The 15958-nt window shown below is 46.9% G+C and overlaps 1 protein-coding gene across 18 annotated transcripts in view; it reads right to left on the bottom strand.

The window, feature by feature from the left end:
* Positions 1-722: 722 nt before the first annotated feature.
* LOC133160251 (interferon alpha/beta receptor 2-like) overlaps positions 723-15958 on the bottom strand; it is a 59555-nt gene continuing 44319 nt past the window's right edge. For 13 of the 18 annotated variants that reach the window (XR_009715843.1, XR_009715837.1, XR_009715836.1 and 10 more), the window contains 2 exons: positions 2379-6626; positions 723-2280 (listed from right to left, as the gene is read on the bottom strand). Coding sequence is in view for 3 of the 18 variants with exons in the window: in XM_061287941.1 (XP_061143925.1) it covers positions 5925-6626 (702 nt within the window). In the remaining 15 variants the exon portion in view is untranslated. Of the gene's footprint in view, positions 6627-14479; positions 14926-14990; positions 15365-15958 lie in introns of those variants that run through there. The other 5 variants (XR_009715833.1, XR_009715846.1, XM_061287943.1 and 2 more) reach the window with 5 other exon arrangements.

The following is a 15958-nucleotide window of genomic DNA, read 5'->3' as shown; positions in this document are numbered from 1 at the left end:
GTGTTTTCAACTGAAAAAGGAACCACGCATTGTCCTACTTTTCTCCACCACGCAGACAGCGGAAAAAGTCACCGCTGCACACCATTTATTTGGTGAAGAAAAAGGAACACCCCCCTTTTTCACTTTACAGCCTCGTTGTTATTAAGTAAAATATAATATCCCCAAACCAGACTTCTCTTGCGTTCGGACTGGGCCGCCGCCGTGGCCATGCTTGTTTGTGTTTGTTTGGATTGGAACGGGGGGCGGAGGAGGAGGGCTTGGCTTGTGAGAAAAGGGGGCGGGAGCAGAGCAGAGCAGGACACGCCGGTGCAGCAGGCGGAAGGAAAAGTAGTGCTAGCATGAGTGCAAGTCGTCAAATTGGAGCAGAAAAAAATGAGGAAAAATATAATTAAATAATTGTAAGTATCGATATTTTAGCTAGGGAGATCGATACTCAAAAATGAGCCGCCTGGACCGATATATCGATATTTTGGTATCGATCCGCCCATCCCTAATTTCGATCTCTTTGTGTGTCTCGGCATGTGAAGACGTTGACAATAAAGCAGACTTTGACTTTGACTTATTGCCTCTATTCTATTTTTATTTTAAATGTCTGTTCTTGGTGTGGCATTTGATCAAATAATTTCCCCCATAAATGCAACTTATGTATGTGCTTTTCTTCTTTATTGTGAATGTTATGGCTGGTGCGACTTGTACTTTGGAGCGACTTATGGTCCAGAAAATTGATTGATTGAAACCTTTATTGTCACTTCTGGGGAAAATCAGTTGTCAGTTGTCAAACAGCTCATGACGTTTAAAAAGAGGAAGACAAACAGAAAAACAGAGTTGACAATGTAAAATATAAACACACTGCTGGTCCAATAAATATGCAATGCAAGCTGGAAGTTTTCTAAAATGCATCATGTGCAAATAAAAGTCCCAAGTCAGTTAGCCTATCAACTCTAGCTCCCGGTCTCCCCATGCCGGCAGGGCCTGGTTGTAGAGTCGGAGTGCAGCTCGAATAAACGACTGTCCAAATCTCTGTGTGCTCTGACGGGGGAGGACAAATATGTCGCTGAATTTGCTCCTCATCACTGTCAGCTCGATGTACAGTGGATGGGAGGGATTGGCCAACATGGCCGCCAGTTTTTACCCTCATCCTCTGTTCAGCCACGACCTCCAGGCTGTCCAACCCGGTCCCCACCACCGAGCTGGCTTTCTTCACCCGCTTGTTCAGCCTGGTAGTGTCCTTGGCACAGATGTTGTCTCCCCAGCAGGCCACAGCAAAGAACAGGACACCGGAGACTACTGACTGGTAAAACGTTCTCAGTAGCCTATTAGAAACATTAAACAACCTCAGCCTTCTCAGGAAAAACATCCTGCTCTGCCCCTTCTTGATAAGAGCCTCGGTGTTGTCGGTCTAGTCCAGTTTGTTTTTAATGTGTACCCCCAGTTACCTGTAGGAAACACGCTCCATGCGACCGCAATGCTCTCGTATCAGACGCTTGCTCGATCACCTGCTCGTTTGCTGTCCCGTGCGCGCACGGAGCGCGGTGGTGCGTTTACGGGCAGTCGGAGAAATCAACGCCAACAAAAAAAATTACATCCAGCCTAGTTAAGACCATACCAAAGACTATAAAAATGGGACCCATTGCCTCCCTGCGTGTGTGACGATCATTGGGACTTAAAAAAAAAAAAAAAAAAATAGAATTTAAAAAAAATTCATAAAAATTGGGTGCGTATTATACATGGGTACAGGCTTTTTTCCAGCATCAGCATGCCATTTTTAGGGTGCGTATTATACATGGGGGCGCACTATACAGGGAAAAAAACGGTATTAACTCTTGAAAATGCACATCTTTTAAATGAACGTTGTCAGCATCTTTCCGTCCAGGAGAAGATGGAGTAAATCTGTTTTAATGGCTCAGTGGCACCTGCAGGAGTGGCTGAAGAGCCCGACCTGTGAGTGACAGTCTCTATTACACTTGGTCTAAATCAGGAGTGTCCAAACTTTTTTCATGGAGGGCCACATGCAGAAAAATATATGAAAGGCTGGGCCACTCACTAGAGATGAGGTTTATTGCCTCACCTCTAGTGTATTAAAGTTAACAAAATCAAATTTCAAATGTAGGTAAATTATGCTTAATAATTGAATATGCTTAAAGGAAAAAAAAAAACCTACATCACAACTTTCCATTAATGTATGTATTTATATTTGTTTCAAAAAGGATTGGCAGCTCATTTTCAAAATAGCAGCCTTAGATTGCCTCTTAGTCAGGATGGTGATCCCTCTTCATAGCCCTGTATAAAGGGAGAAAATAAAATATTTATGCAAATAAGTTATTAAATAATTGAGCTTGTGAACACATGAATACTGTAAAATATCTTTTTTAACTCACCTTTAATAGGAACAGCGTTGCACTTAGTGGGAGCAGTGATGCTGCGCTTTGGACTGAAGGATTGCTGGCAGGTCAGGAGTGAGTTTGATGGTTGAGATGCGAAGGACATCATGCAGATGGTCATTTTGGTTCTCAATGTGCTTTTGTTCAGAGTTAACAGAGAAAACGTTTGCTCATATATGTATGCCGAGCCGAACAGACTCATCATCTTTTTTCAGTTTCTTCGCACATTAGCGTCTTTCATCACTGCAACAGTTTTTTGGCAAATCAGACACATTTCCCCTTGACTTCTATGAAGAAATATTTATTTTCCCACCGTTTCTGAAATTTTCTGCATCACCTGCTATCTTGCGTTTCTTTGGTTCTCCCATTTTTTTCGTGGCAAATGTTTTCTTTTATTAATTTTATTTAGTGGAAAACCTGCCTTGTTGAAAACTGGCGCTCCACCTAGTGTTGAAACTAAGAATTACACCACACCAGTGCAAGTTTTATGTGAGGGCGATTTTCAATTATATATTTAAAACTTGCTGCGGGCCGATAAAAAATGGACCATGGGCCGCAGTTGGCCCGCGGGCCGTAGTTTGGACACTGCTGGTCTAAATGAACATTGTTTAATTCTGTCTTGCACTCTCTTCTCCTTCCTCCTAGCACTTTTTCTCAGCAAGGCCCTCATGTTTTGCTTTTTCACCCTCTTACACACTGCGTCTCGTGCAGTCCTCGGCATCGATACGACACTGCTTTAGGTCCTACTTGGACACATCCTAGTGGAGGCGTGGGCATCCGGTCAGTTGAGTAGCCTTCGCCAGTTTGTCTTACAAGAGGTCCATCCTGCAAAGGTGGCCGAGTGTCTCCCTCCCTCTCTCAGGATGGCCACCATGCTCATTATACCGGCATGTACCAGCGCCTCCTGGTCCGGTACCTCATCCTTCGAGATTTGCTGAATGTGAGGCAGTATCTTTGGTGGGAACTGGAGTTTCCTCCACTCTCTCGCATCTGGTTGCAGGCCTTGTTGCCATAGAGGGGAGTCCTGAGCATGCAGGCTTGGTAGACATGCAGCTTGGTCTTCTCCATAAGGCTGGGGTTGTTCCAGACATCTGGTGTAATGCGGATAAGACTGCTCTTGACTGCTGCCTCAGGGTGCGCAAGCTTGTGATGGTGCACATAAGGTACCAATTTTTTCCGTGTATAGTGCGCAATATTTTACTAATTTATTGTCCTAAAATCTGGGGTGCGTATTATACATGGGTACAAAGAAAAAATTTTTTAATTATTTTTTTTTTTTTAAATAAAGTCATGGTACAACAGAACCAACAACAGGACTGACCGACAAAGTCGTGGAACAAAAAGACAGGGTGACATTACCAAAGACAGGAACAGAATGACAGTAACACATGCAATGATCCAACGGTGAGCGAGGGGCAGACAGGACTTAAATACAAAACACGTTACATCGATTGAGGTGACACAGGAAGAGCGGGGTGACACGAACAGAAACTATGGCAACCTAGACACATAGCAAAACTGGGGACGAGACATGACAAATCTCCCCCGAAATAAAACTCACCTTTCTTCTTGTTTGTTGTCAATCGCGCATCGCATTCAGCCATCCTGCCCAACACACTTAGTAAAATTCATAATTGACGACACATCGTTTGATGCGATGGTGCAATCCTCGATGGTGTGTTATTGTCAAATATTGTTTGTTTTTTAATCTCCATCGCGGACCGGACGTCATACGGAGGCCGCCATTACAGATGCGCAGAACGGTTGCGCAAGACACGTCAGCTATATAAAGAGCGAGAGTTCAGTTCTCCACCTATTAGTTTCAATTCACAGTTTAATTAGCAGTTTCAATCAGCAAATAACAAAATGCGTATTACAGGTAATATTTTATTTCACAACACTTTGCCTTGTTCCTTTCGTCTCTGCTGTTCATTTCAAACACGCTCCATACGACCGCAATGCTCTTGTATCAGACGCTCGCTCGATCACCTGCTAGTTTGCCGTCTGTCACAATGTACCCTACACAAATCCGAAACATTTGTTGCGGCTCCGAGTCACGACGAGGGGCAAGTTTTGGTTTCCAAGGGTGTTTTTATTCCTCTTCAACGTCTCTCCCATACAGAGCCGCCGTGTGCGCACGGAGCGCGGTGGTGCGTTTAGGGGCAGTCGGAGAAATCAACGCCAACAAAAAAAATGACATCCAGCCTAGTTAAGACCATACCAAAGACTTTAAAAATGGGACCCATTGCCTCCCTGCGTGTGTGACGATCTTTGGGACTTAAAAAAAAAAAAAAAAAAAAAAAAAAAAAATTTTTTTTTAAAAAAATTCATAAAAATTGGGTGCGTATTATACATGGGTACAAGCTTTTTTCCAGCATCAGCATGCCATTGTTAGGGGTGCGTACTATACATGGGGGCGCACTATACACGGAAAAAAACGGTAGATGATGTTGTTCACAGCCACAAAACATGTGTCCATCAATGGTGGTTTTTAAGGGGTGGTCTGTGCCCTGTCCCATGACGTTCGTCTTGTTCTTGCAGGCATCAGAGATTCAGCTATAAAGTGAAAGTAATTCTGGTGATAAAGCATCATCCACATCATAAAGCTGACTGAGAAAATGAAAAGCATGAGAAACAAGATGACCGCATCGAGAGTGAGCACGTCTTAAGCTCGAGTCTGCCAACTGCTTCCATATTAGCGTACTGAATCCTGAGCGACTTTCCAATTCAACTAATCCCACCTACATCGGAGCCTTAATCTAACAGGACATTTTGTGCACTACTTATAGTACGATGGCTGGAACAAATGATGCTACAGGCAGTGTTGGCTGCTATTCAACAGGTGAGAGCTGATATGCTGCCTCACCTGGACACTAAAATTGATACAGTCCAGACCAGCTTGGATATGATTCAAAGCTCACTATCCACCCAGTCTGAGCAATTCGATCTGCTTGAACAACACATCTCATCTAATGAGGACAACGTAACAATCTCATGACCGGCATTTATCGACTGGAGTCGGACAAACAAAGTTGAGGATCTTGAAAATCGCAGCCGACGTAACAACCTTTGTTTTGTTGGCGTACCTGAGTTTGCAGAATCTGGAGACATGGTCAGACTCATGACACAGCAGATCTTCCACATTCTGGGGCAGGAGAACTTCCCATCACCGCTTAAGAGCTAGAGGGCTCACTGCACTCCTACCACTTTTCCGAAGCGTCCAGATCCCCGCAACAAACCAAGAAGCATCTTAATCAGACTTCTTCATTTTCACGACAAGAATGTTTGTGTGAATGTTATGTATGTTGTATACGTTTGTTATTTGTTATCTGTTTATTTCCATTTTTGCAAAACTTTTTAACATTTTTATTTTTACCTGGTACCCCTTCAAAAATGAGGTGATACATATAAATTTGAACAAAATACCAAGATGTGCAAAGTTGTCTCCGTTAAAAAGTGCCTACTTTGAAAAAAATGAACAGGTAACTGAGGCAACATGTGTGTCTAGTAATTGTTTCTATGACTGTATGTTGCAGAAGCAAATCAGCGTCGCACATATCCTAAGAATTGTTCTTCGTCCAACCTATCTTGTGTTTCAACGTCATCACACTTACTCTCATAGCGAGTTTCACCAAAGCATGTATAGACCGTTGATGTCAAGTCATTTAAGTCTGTATGGGCCAAAATTTCATTTGTGTCTCTGAACATTAAAGGTTCAGAAAGCCTCAAAGAATCAACAAGTTCTTTCTCGCATATGGTTATAGCAGTCAGAGTCACAGATGATAGGTTGACATTTTCAGACACGCTGACAGTATTCTCATTAATTTCCTCTTCCAACTCAAACATGAGTTGCTCCTTGACTTCCATTTCTGGTTGCTGAAACAAAAAAGTGCAATTTTCAACTCCAGTCTTGAATTGATCCAGCTCTGCTGAAACAGTCCCAGATGATATCTTTGATGCATCTGCTTCAGTCTGTGACCTCACAGTCAAACTTGTCCTTAATACATCACCAGAATAACGACAGGAACTTTCCTGTGAGGACGTTTCACCATCTCTGTTAATGTAGAAATCATTTCCTTCATTTTCTTCCTCTTCATCCACTTCCCCCTCATCCTTCCCTGAGCATGTGGTTCTGTGGGCAGGATATAATGCTGTGCCAATAGTGCACTTCTGTTTGTATGTATCTGTGCAAACTGAGATGAAATCAGGGCTCGTTTCCTCTACTGCCAGAGATTTGGCATGGATCTACAGTGGGGGGAAAAAATAAATAGCAATTAGTACTTTTTTTTTCCATTCAAACTTTGATTTCAGGTCACTCCAAGTTAAAGCATGATCACTGCACGGACCTTGGACACAAACCAAGGCTACCAGACAAACAACAGCAAGAGGGGGGGAAAAAGAAACGCAAAGAAAAAAAGGGGGGTTAACGTCAAAGGCCTAGTTAGATCAGGGCGTATTTGCAGAATGACAAAATGTTGTGACATGGCCTTTATACAACACCAGAATGGATGTGATTTACGTGTAGATGTTCAGCTTTAATTATGGGATTTTGTGTATTGTGGTTTTGATGTATTTATTTACATTAAGGAAGTAAGGCCACTCTATGCAGTTAGTCCTTTTAAGGGACTCAATAATACTTGGAAAAGCTATATTCTTGAAAACGTATAAATATGTTTTTCAGTCAATGACTGAAGTCCAAATCCCATTAACATGCATGCACCAACATACAGTATCTCACAAAAGTGAGTACACCCCTCTCATTTCTGCAATGTTTTAATTATATCTTGTCATGGGACAACACTGAAGAAATGACACTTTGAGACAATGTTAAGTAGGCACTGTAGAGATTGGATAGCAAAGTATATTTATTGTTACTTCAAAGTAACTCAAAATACAACAATGAATGTGTAAAGTGCTGGCAACAAAAGTGAGTACACCCCAACTGAAAATGTCAAAATTGGACCCAAATGTCACTATTTTGTGTGGCGACCATTATTTTACAGGACCGTCGTAACCCATTTAGGCATGGCGTTCACCAGAGCTTCACAGGTCGCCGCTGGAATCCTCTTCCACTCTTCCATGATGACATCACGGAGCTGGTGGATGTCGGCGCTCCTCCACCTTCTGTTTGAGGATGCCCCACAGATGTTCAATAGGGTTTAGGTCTGGGGACATGCTTGGCCAGTCCATCACCTTCACCCTCAGCTTCTTTAGGAAGGCAGTGGTCGTCTTGGAGGTGTGTTTGGGGTCATTATCGTGTTGGAATACTGCTCCACGGCCCAGTTTATGGAGGGAGGGAATCATGCTCTGCTTTAGTATTCCACAGTATTGTGTGTATATATATATATATATATATATATATATATATATATATATATACATCCATCCATTTTCTGTACCGCTTAGTCCCCACTGGGGTCACGGGCGTGCTAGAGCCTATCCAAGCCGTCATCGGGCAGTAGGCGGGGGACACCCTGAATCGGTTGCCAGCCAATCGCAGGGCACACAGAGACAAACAACCATTTGCACTCGCACTCACACCTAGGGACAATTTGGAGTGTTCAATCGGCCTACCAAGCATGTTTTTGTGATGTGGGAGGAAGCCGGAGTGCCCGGGGAAAACCCACGCGGGCCCGGGGAGAACATGCAAACTCCACACAGGGAGGGCCGGAGGTGGAATCGAACCCGCACCCTCCTAACTGTATTATGTATTATGTATTCTACATGTTGTCATTCATTATTCCATCAATGAATTGTAGCTCCCCAGTGCCAGCAGCACTCATAAAGCGCCAGACCATGACGCTCCCACCACCATGCTTGACTGTAGGCAAGACACACTTGTCTTTGTACTCTTCACCTGGTTGCCACCACACACACTGGACACCATCTGAACCAAATATGTTTATCTTGGTCTCATCAGACCACAGGACATGGATCCAGTAACTCGTATCCATATCCTGAAGACAAGCAGACTAAGATCTCAAAACTAATCTATCCACAACGTATAATTGCAAATTTCAACTCTATGACTGGGTAAACTTAACTCCTCCTGTTCAAATGACCGGATTGGATTACAGAGGCCTTCAGCCTATCCCTGAGCAGGAGGCGGGCCAAGTTTTCTTGCGGTTATAGGTCGGGCTACTTCCTCTTCTCCCTGGACACTCGCTTCTTGGCGTCTCTCTTGCTGGAACCTTTGGTGAAAATCTCCCCTCTCTGCTGTTGGAGGGGGCCTGAGGTTCTTTGTTCGCGGAACAAGCACATTACCTCACTACTTTGGTCCTGAAATCTATTTCTTGTTTGTTTGGCTGTGTGCCAGCACTGGTCCACATGTCGCTGCTTGCCAAGGCAGTGCGTGTGAGCTCATATCGGTTCCTGCCCAACTCCACCATGGTGGTTTCAGCATGCCAGAACTTCTTGCAAGTCCAAACCAGGCCGGATACTGCAAAAGGCAGGTGTGTATCACCAGGGCAGCACTGGTTGAGAGCTCCCCCTGACCACATGCTGGTCAAAGCCATCCTATTTCAATTTTCCCATTTTTATTTTTATATTTTCTTCCTACATGGCCTGCCTTACTGAAAAGACACTCCCAAACTGCCTCCGGCTTCAGGCAAGAACACAATCAGTGAGTGCAATCTACCAGTGTACAAACACTAGTGCATAGATTAGAGCACAGGTGTCAAACTCAAGGCCCGGGGACCAGATACGGCCCGCCACATAATTTTATGTGGCGCGTGAAGACAAATTGTGCATCAAATTTGTGTCATTACTAGAATTGCAAACCGTATTCTTTTAATATATATATATATATATTTTACCAATATTTGACCAGTTTTTACTCATCTGATTTGAAAATGAGATATTTGTCAGTTTGTTTTGTAGCTTTAACTGTATATAATATGAGGTGCTCATACATTTATTTGGGTTGACAGTCATAATGGCCCTCGGAAAGAAGCTATGGCTACAATGCGGCCCGCGAAAAAAATGAGTTTAACACCCCTGGATTAGAGGAAAAGGAGTTAAGCTTTCTCACCTTTTTGCACATTCATACCAGATCGCTGATTTTATCATTTATCTTGTCTATCCGATGATATTCTTATTTCTTTGCTATTCTTTAGTTTTCTTTCCCAACATAGTCATTATGATTCCCTTGTAGATCTACCCAATAAATGTCCACATTATTAAACGGCATCGGTTATTGTGTGTGTGCGTGTGTGCGTCAGTTCAGGTCAGGTATGGGGGCACGCGTCGCGGTGACGCTTCGCTGCGCTCACCTTCTTGCCCCACTCCATTGGTGACCATACGGCGTAGGACCGAGCGCATGCCCAGCCCGACACCCTCACAGTCTCAAGATGCTTCCCGAGCTGCTCTAACCACCGCGCACGCGGTCGCCCTACTAGGCGCTTCCACCCCCTCGGGTCCGGAGCGGACAGAATCCTGTTCGCTGGATCCGAGGACTGGTAGCGTACCACGTGGCCGTAGAAGCGCAGCTGTCGCTCCCATATCTGTCAGTTGACGGAGTCCATCCCCGCTCGCTCGAGAACCGTCTGTTATAGTGCAAACTAGAGTCATAAACGAGAGTACACTACAGCAATTACACACCGACCTCCAGGCTAAAGACTGGGACAATGTTTATCTGTGCAGTGATCCAAACACGACATATGACAGCCTGGTCCTGGCAATCAGTGCAATATTAAATACCATCCCTGTCAAGAAGGTCATATGCGGCAAGAGGGAAACCTGGGTAACCCAAGGGCTAATTCCATCAAGCAGAAAAATAAATTATGCAAAAGATATTTAAGACAGACAACAATTGAAAATAAAAATAAATATACCGCCTACAAAAATAAACTTACACATTTATTAAGTATTAAGTAAAGCCAACCATTATAGCAAACTCCTGCAAGATGCGCAGGGTGACTCAAAAAAAATCTTGGCACATATTAAACAATGTCCTAAACAGACGCCATAAACAAACTACGGTCCCCGACTCCTTTACTAACAGCAACATTGACCTCACTAATTAATTCAATGACTACTTTATATCCATAGGTGAGAATTTATCAAATAAGATCAGCCAACTACAGGGAGCTTCGTATCAACATTACCTGACAGGTATTTACCCAACCTCTTTCTTCCTGAAATCATTAGACAAAAATGAAATTCTCAACAACATAAAGTCCATGAAGTCCTCCAACTCAGCTGGTCAGGATGAGATTAACAGCAGAATCTTTAAATCTATAGCAAATGTAATTGCTGACCCACTTGCCCACTGTCTCAACCTCTACCTATCCACAGGCATTGTTCCCGAAAGGACAAACATTGCAAAAATCATCCCTAGATACAAATCTGGTGACAAAACTGATAAGACCAATTACCGGCCCATAGCTATACTACCCACCCTCAAAACGTAATTTTGATCTCTTTGTGTGTCTTGACGTGAAGAAATTTACAATAAAGCAGACTTTGCCCCTCCGTGAGTCGTCACCTTATCGTGGTGGAGGGGTTTGCGTGCCCCTATGATCCTAGGAGCCATGTTGTCTGGGGCTTCATGCCCCTGGTAGGGTCACCCATGGCAAACGGGTCCTAGGTGAGGGGCCAGACAAAGCACGGCTCACACGAGCCCCTTATGACGAACAAAATATATGGATCTCGTTTTCCCTCGCCCGGACGCAGGTCACCGGGGCACCCCTCTGGAGCCAGGCCTGGAGGCGGTGCTCGAAGGCGAGCGTCTGCTGGCCAGGCCTTCGCCCATGGGTCCCGGCCGGGCACAGCTCGAAAAGGAAACGTGGGTCCCACTTCCCATGGGCTCACCACCTGTGGGAGGGGCCAAAGGGGTCGGGTGCAGTGCGAGCTGGGCGGCGGCCAAAGGCAGGGACCTTGGCGGTCTAATCCCCGGCTGCAGAAGCTGGCTCTTGGGACATGGAATGTCACCTCTCTCTGGCTGGAAAGGAGCCTGAGCTGTTGTGCGAGGGAGAAAAGTTCCGACTAGATATAGTCGGACTTAACTCCACGCACAGTTTGGGTTCCGGTACAAGCCCTCTCGAGAGGGGCTGGACTCTCTTCAACTCTGGAGTTGCCCACGGTGAGAGGCGTCGAGCAGGTGTGGGTATACTTATTGCCCCCCCCGGCTGGGTGCCTGCACATTGGGGTTCACCCCGGTGAACGAGAGGGTAGCCTCCCTCCGCTTTTGGGTGGGGGGGACGGGTCCTGACTGTTGTTTGTTTCTATGCACAAAACGGCAGCTCAGAGTACCCACCCTTCTTGGAGTCCCTGGAGGAAGTGCTGGAGAGCGCTCCTTCTGGGGACTCCATCGTTCTACTGGGTGACTTCAATGCTCACGTGGGCAATGACAGTGAGACCTGGAAGGGCGTGATTGGGAGGAACGGCCCCACCGATCTGTACCCGGGCGGTGTTCTATTGTTGGACTTCTGTGCTCGACACGGATTTCCTATAATGAACACCATGTTCAAACATAAGGGTGTCCATGTGTGCACTTGGCACCGGGACACCCTCGGTCGCAGTTCGATGATCGACTTTGTAGTCGTGTCATCGGATTTGCGGCCGCATGTTTTGGACACTCAGGCGAAGAGAGGGGCGGAGCTGTCAACTGATCACCACCTGGTGGTGGGTTGGCTCCGATGGTGGGGGAAGATGCCGGTCCGACCTGGCAGACCCAAACGTTCTGTGAGGGTCTGCTGGGAACGTCTGGCGGAATCCCCTGTCAGGAAGAGCTTAAACTCCCACCTCCGGCAGAGCTTTTCCCACGTCCCGGGGGAGGCGGGGGACATTGAGTCCGAGTGGACCATGTTCTGCGCCTCCATTGCTGAGGCGGCCGACCGGAGCTGTGGCCGTAAGGTCATTGGTGCCTGTCGTAGCGGCAATCCCCGAACCCGCTGGTGGACACCGGCGGTAAGGGATTCTGTCAAGCTGAAGAAGGAGTTCTATCGGGCCGTTTTGGCCTGCGGGACTCCGGAGGCAGCTGACAGGTACCGGATGGCCAAGCGGAACGCGGCTTCGGCGGTTGCTGAGGCAAAAACCCGGGCGTGGGAGGAGTTTGGCGAGGCCATGGACAATGACTTCCGGACGGCTTCGAGGAAATTCTGGTCTACCATTAGGCGTCTCAGAAGGGGGAAGCAGTGCAACGTCAACACTTGACTCGGGACGTCGTGTGTCGGTGGGGAGAATACTTCGAAGACCTCCTCAATTCCACCTACACGTCTTTCATTGTGGAAGCAGGGCCTGGGGACTATGAGGCGGACTCTCCAATCTCTGGGGTCGAAGTCACTGAGGTAGTTAAAAAACTCCTCTGTGGCAAGGCCCCGGGGGTGGATGAGATCCGCCCGGATTTCTTAAGGGCTCTGGATGTTGTGGGGCTATCATGGCTGACACGTCTCTATAACATCGCGTGGACATCGGGGACAGTGCTTCTGGATTCGCAGACTGGGGTGGTGGTTCCCCTCTTTAAGAAGGGGGACCGGAGGGTGTGTTCCAATTACAGGGGAATTACACTCCCCAGCCTCCCTTGGTAAGGTCTATTCAGGGGTGCTGGAGAGGAGGGTCCGTCGGGAGGTCGAACCTCGGATTCAGGAGGAACAGTGTGACTTTCATCCTGGCCGTGGAACAGTGGACCAGCTCTTCACCCTCAGCAGGATCCTTGAGGGTGCATGGGAGTTCGCCCAACCTGTCCACATGTGTTTTGTGGACTTGGAGAAGGCGTTCCACCGTGTCCCTCGGGAGGTTCTGTGGGGGGTGCTTCGGGAGTACGGGGTACCTGGCCAACTGATAAGGGCGGTTCGGTTCCTGTATCGCCGATGCCAGAGTTTGGTCCGCATTTTCGTCAGTAAGTCGGATTCGCTCCCAGTGAGGGTTGGACTCCGCCAAGGCTGCCCTTTGTCACCGATTCTGTTCATAATTTTTATGAACAGAATTTCTAGGCGCAGCCGAGGCGTTGAGGGTGTCCGGTTTGGGGACCTCAGCATCGCGTCTCTGCTTTTTGCAGACGACGTGGTGCTTTTGGCTTCTTCAGGCCGTGATCTCCAGCTCTCACTGGAGCGGTTCGCAGCCAAGTGTGAAGCGGTCGGGATGAGGGTCAGCACCTCCAAATCCGAGTCTATGGTCCTCGATCGGAAAAGGGTGGAATGCCCTCTCCGGATCGGGGATGAGATCCTGCCCCAAGTGGAGGAGTTTAAGTATCTTGGGGTCTTGTTCACGAGTGAGGGGAGGATGGAGCGTGAGATCGACAGGCGGATTGGTGCAGCGTCGGCAGTAATGCGGACTCTTTACCGGTCCGTCGTGGTAAAGAGAGAGCTGAGCCAAAAGGCAAAGCTCTCAATTTACCGGTCGATTTACGCTCCTACCCTCACCTATGGTCACGAGCTATGGGTCGTGACCAAAAGAGCGAGATCCCGGATACAAGCGGCCAAAATGAGTTTTCTCCGCAGGATGTCCGGGCTCTCCCTTAGAGATAGGGTGAGAAGTTTGGTCATCCGGGAGAGACTCGGAGTAGAGCCGCTGCTCCTCCACGTTGAGAGGAGCCAGATGAGGTGGCTCGGGCATCTAATCAGGATGCCTCCTGGACGCCTCCCTGGGGAGGTGTTCCGGGCATGTCCCATCGGTAGGAGACCCCGGGGACGACCCAGGACGCGCTGGAGAGACTATGTCTCTCATCTGGCCTGGGAACGCCTTGGGATCCCCCGGGATGAGCTAGATGAAGTGGCTGGGGAGAGGGAACTCTGGGAGTCCCTTTCAAGCTGCTGCGACCCGACCCCGGATAAGCGGAAGAAGATGGATGGATAATATTAGTTTTCAATGCTACGCGGATGACACCTAATTATATATGACAGATCCGCAGGATTGTTGTAATCTCGAGGCGTGCCTTGCGGAGATCAAGCAATGGATGTCTCTCAACTTCCTTCGTTTTAACCCAGATAAAACTGAGATGTTGGTAATTCTTTCAACTCGTTATCAAACTTATTTGAGGAAACCACTATAACTATAGATAACCGTACTATCACTCAGCGCGATACTGTAACTAATCTCGGGGTAATGAGTCGGGGTAAAAACGCTCTCCTTTCAAAAGCACATTAAGAATATCAAAGTCAAAGTCATAGTCTGCTTTATTGTCAATCTCTTCACATGCCAAGACACACAAAGAAATCGAAATTACGTTTCCACCATCTCACGGTGACAAGACATAGTACACGACATACATACAAGCAAACAACACAAAATAAAAACAAGAAGGCACAACCAATGAATAATAAGAGTGATTAATAAATAATAAATGAACAAATAACACAATAAATAAATAAGAAGAGCAAAACGGAGCAAGTGTGCATACAGCAGACAGTCAGAATATAGCGCATAAGTACAGGACGCTACGCAGAAGGGGGGAGAGAGAGTTCAGGATCCTAACAGCCTGGAGTATGAAGCTGTTGGTGAGTCTGGTAGTGCGGGAGCGCAGGCTCCTGTACCTCTTCCCAGAGGGCAGAAGATCGAACAAAGAGTGAGCGGGGTGACTCACATCACTCACAATTGTGGTCGCCTTGCGGGTGAGATAGGAGGTGTAAATGTCTTTCAAGGAGGGGAGTGAAGCACCAATAATCTTACCAGCCGTGTTCACTACGCGCTGGAGGGCCTTCATGTTGTAGTCAGCGCAGCTACCACCCCAAACAGCAATACAACTGGAGACGACTCTCTCAATGGTGCCACGGTAAAATGTAGTCGGAGGAGCACACGCCTGAGTTTCCGCAGGAAGTACAGGCGGCGCTGGGCCTTCTTCGCCAGTGATGCGGTGTTGGTGGACCAGGAGAGATCCCCACTGATGTGCACCCCCAGGAACCTGGTGCTGCTCACTCTTTCCAGCACAGCACTGTCGATTGTCAGCGGCAGGTGTTGGGTGTGACCCTTCCGGAAGTCAACAACAATCTCCTTGGTCTTGTTGACGTTCAGCAGGAGGTCAAAGTCAGCTTTATTGTCAATCTCTTCACATGTCAAGACACACAAAGAAACCGAAATTACGTTTTTTTTCTATCCCACGGTGACGAGACATATTACACGATAGACATACAAGTAAACGACACAATATAAAAACAAGAAGGCACAAACAATAAATAATAAGAATGATGAATAAATAATGAATAAACAGATAACACAATAAATAAGAGGAGCAAAACGGAGCCAGTGTGCATACAGTAAGCGTAGCGCAAAAGTACAGGACGCTACGCAGAAAGGGGAAGCGAGTTCAGGATTTTAACAGCCTGGAGTATGAAGCTGTTGAGTCTGGTGGTGCGGGAGCGCAGGCTCCTATACCTCTTCCCAGAGGGCAGAAGCTCAACCAAAGAGTGAGCGGGGTGACTCACATCACTCACAATCGTGGTCGCCTTGCGGGTGAGATGGGAGATGTAAATGTCTTTCAAGGAGGGGAGTGAAGCACCAATAATCTTACCAGCCGTGTTCACTATGCGCTGCAGGGCCTTCAAGTTGTAGTCAGTGCAGCCGCCACCCCAAACAGCAATACAGCTGGAGAGGACGCTCTCAATGGTGCCACGGTAAAATGTAGTCATGACGGCCGGAGG

Source organism: Syngnathus typhle, linkage group LG9, assembly GCF_033458585.1.
Source record: "Syngnathus typhle isolate RoL2023-S1 ecotype Sweden linkage group LG9, RoL_Styp_1.0, whole genome shotgun sequence".
In the NCBI taxonomy this organism is placed as follows: domain Eukaryota; kingdom Metazoa; phylum Chordata; class Actinopteri; order Syngnathiformes; family Syngnathidae; genus Syngnathus; species Syngnathus typhle.
Note: the sequence above shows the minus strand (reverse complement) of the source record. Positions and strands in the feature narration are given on the sequence as shown.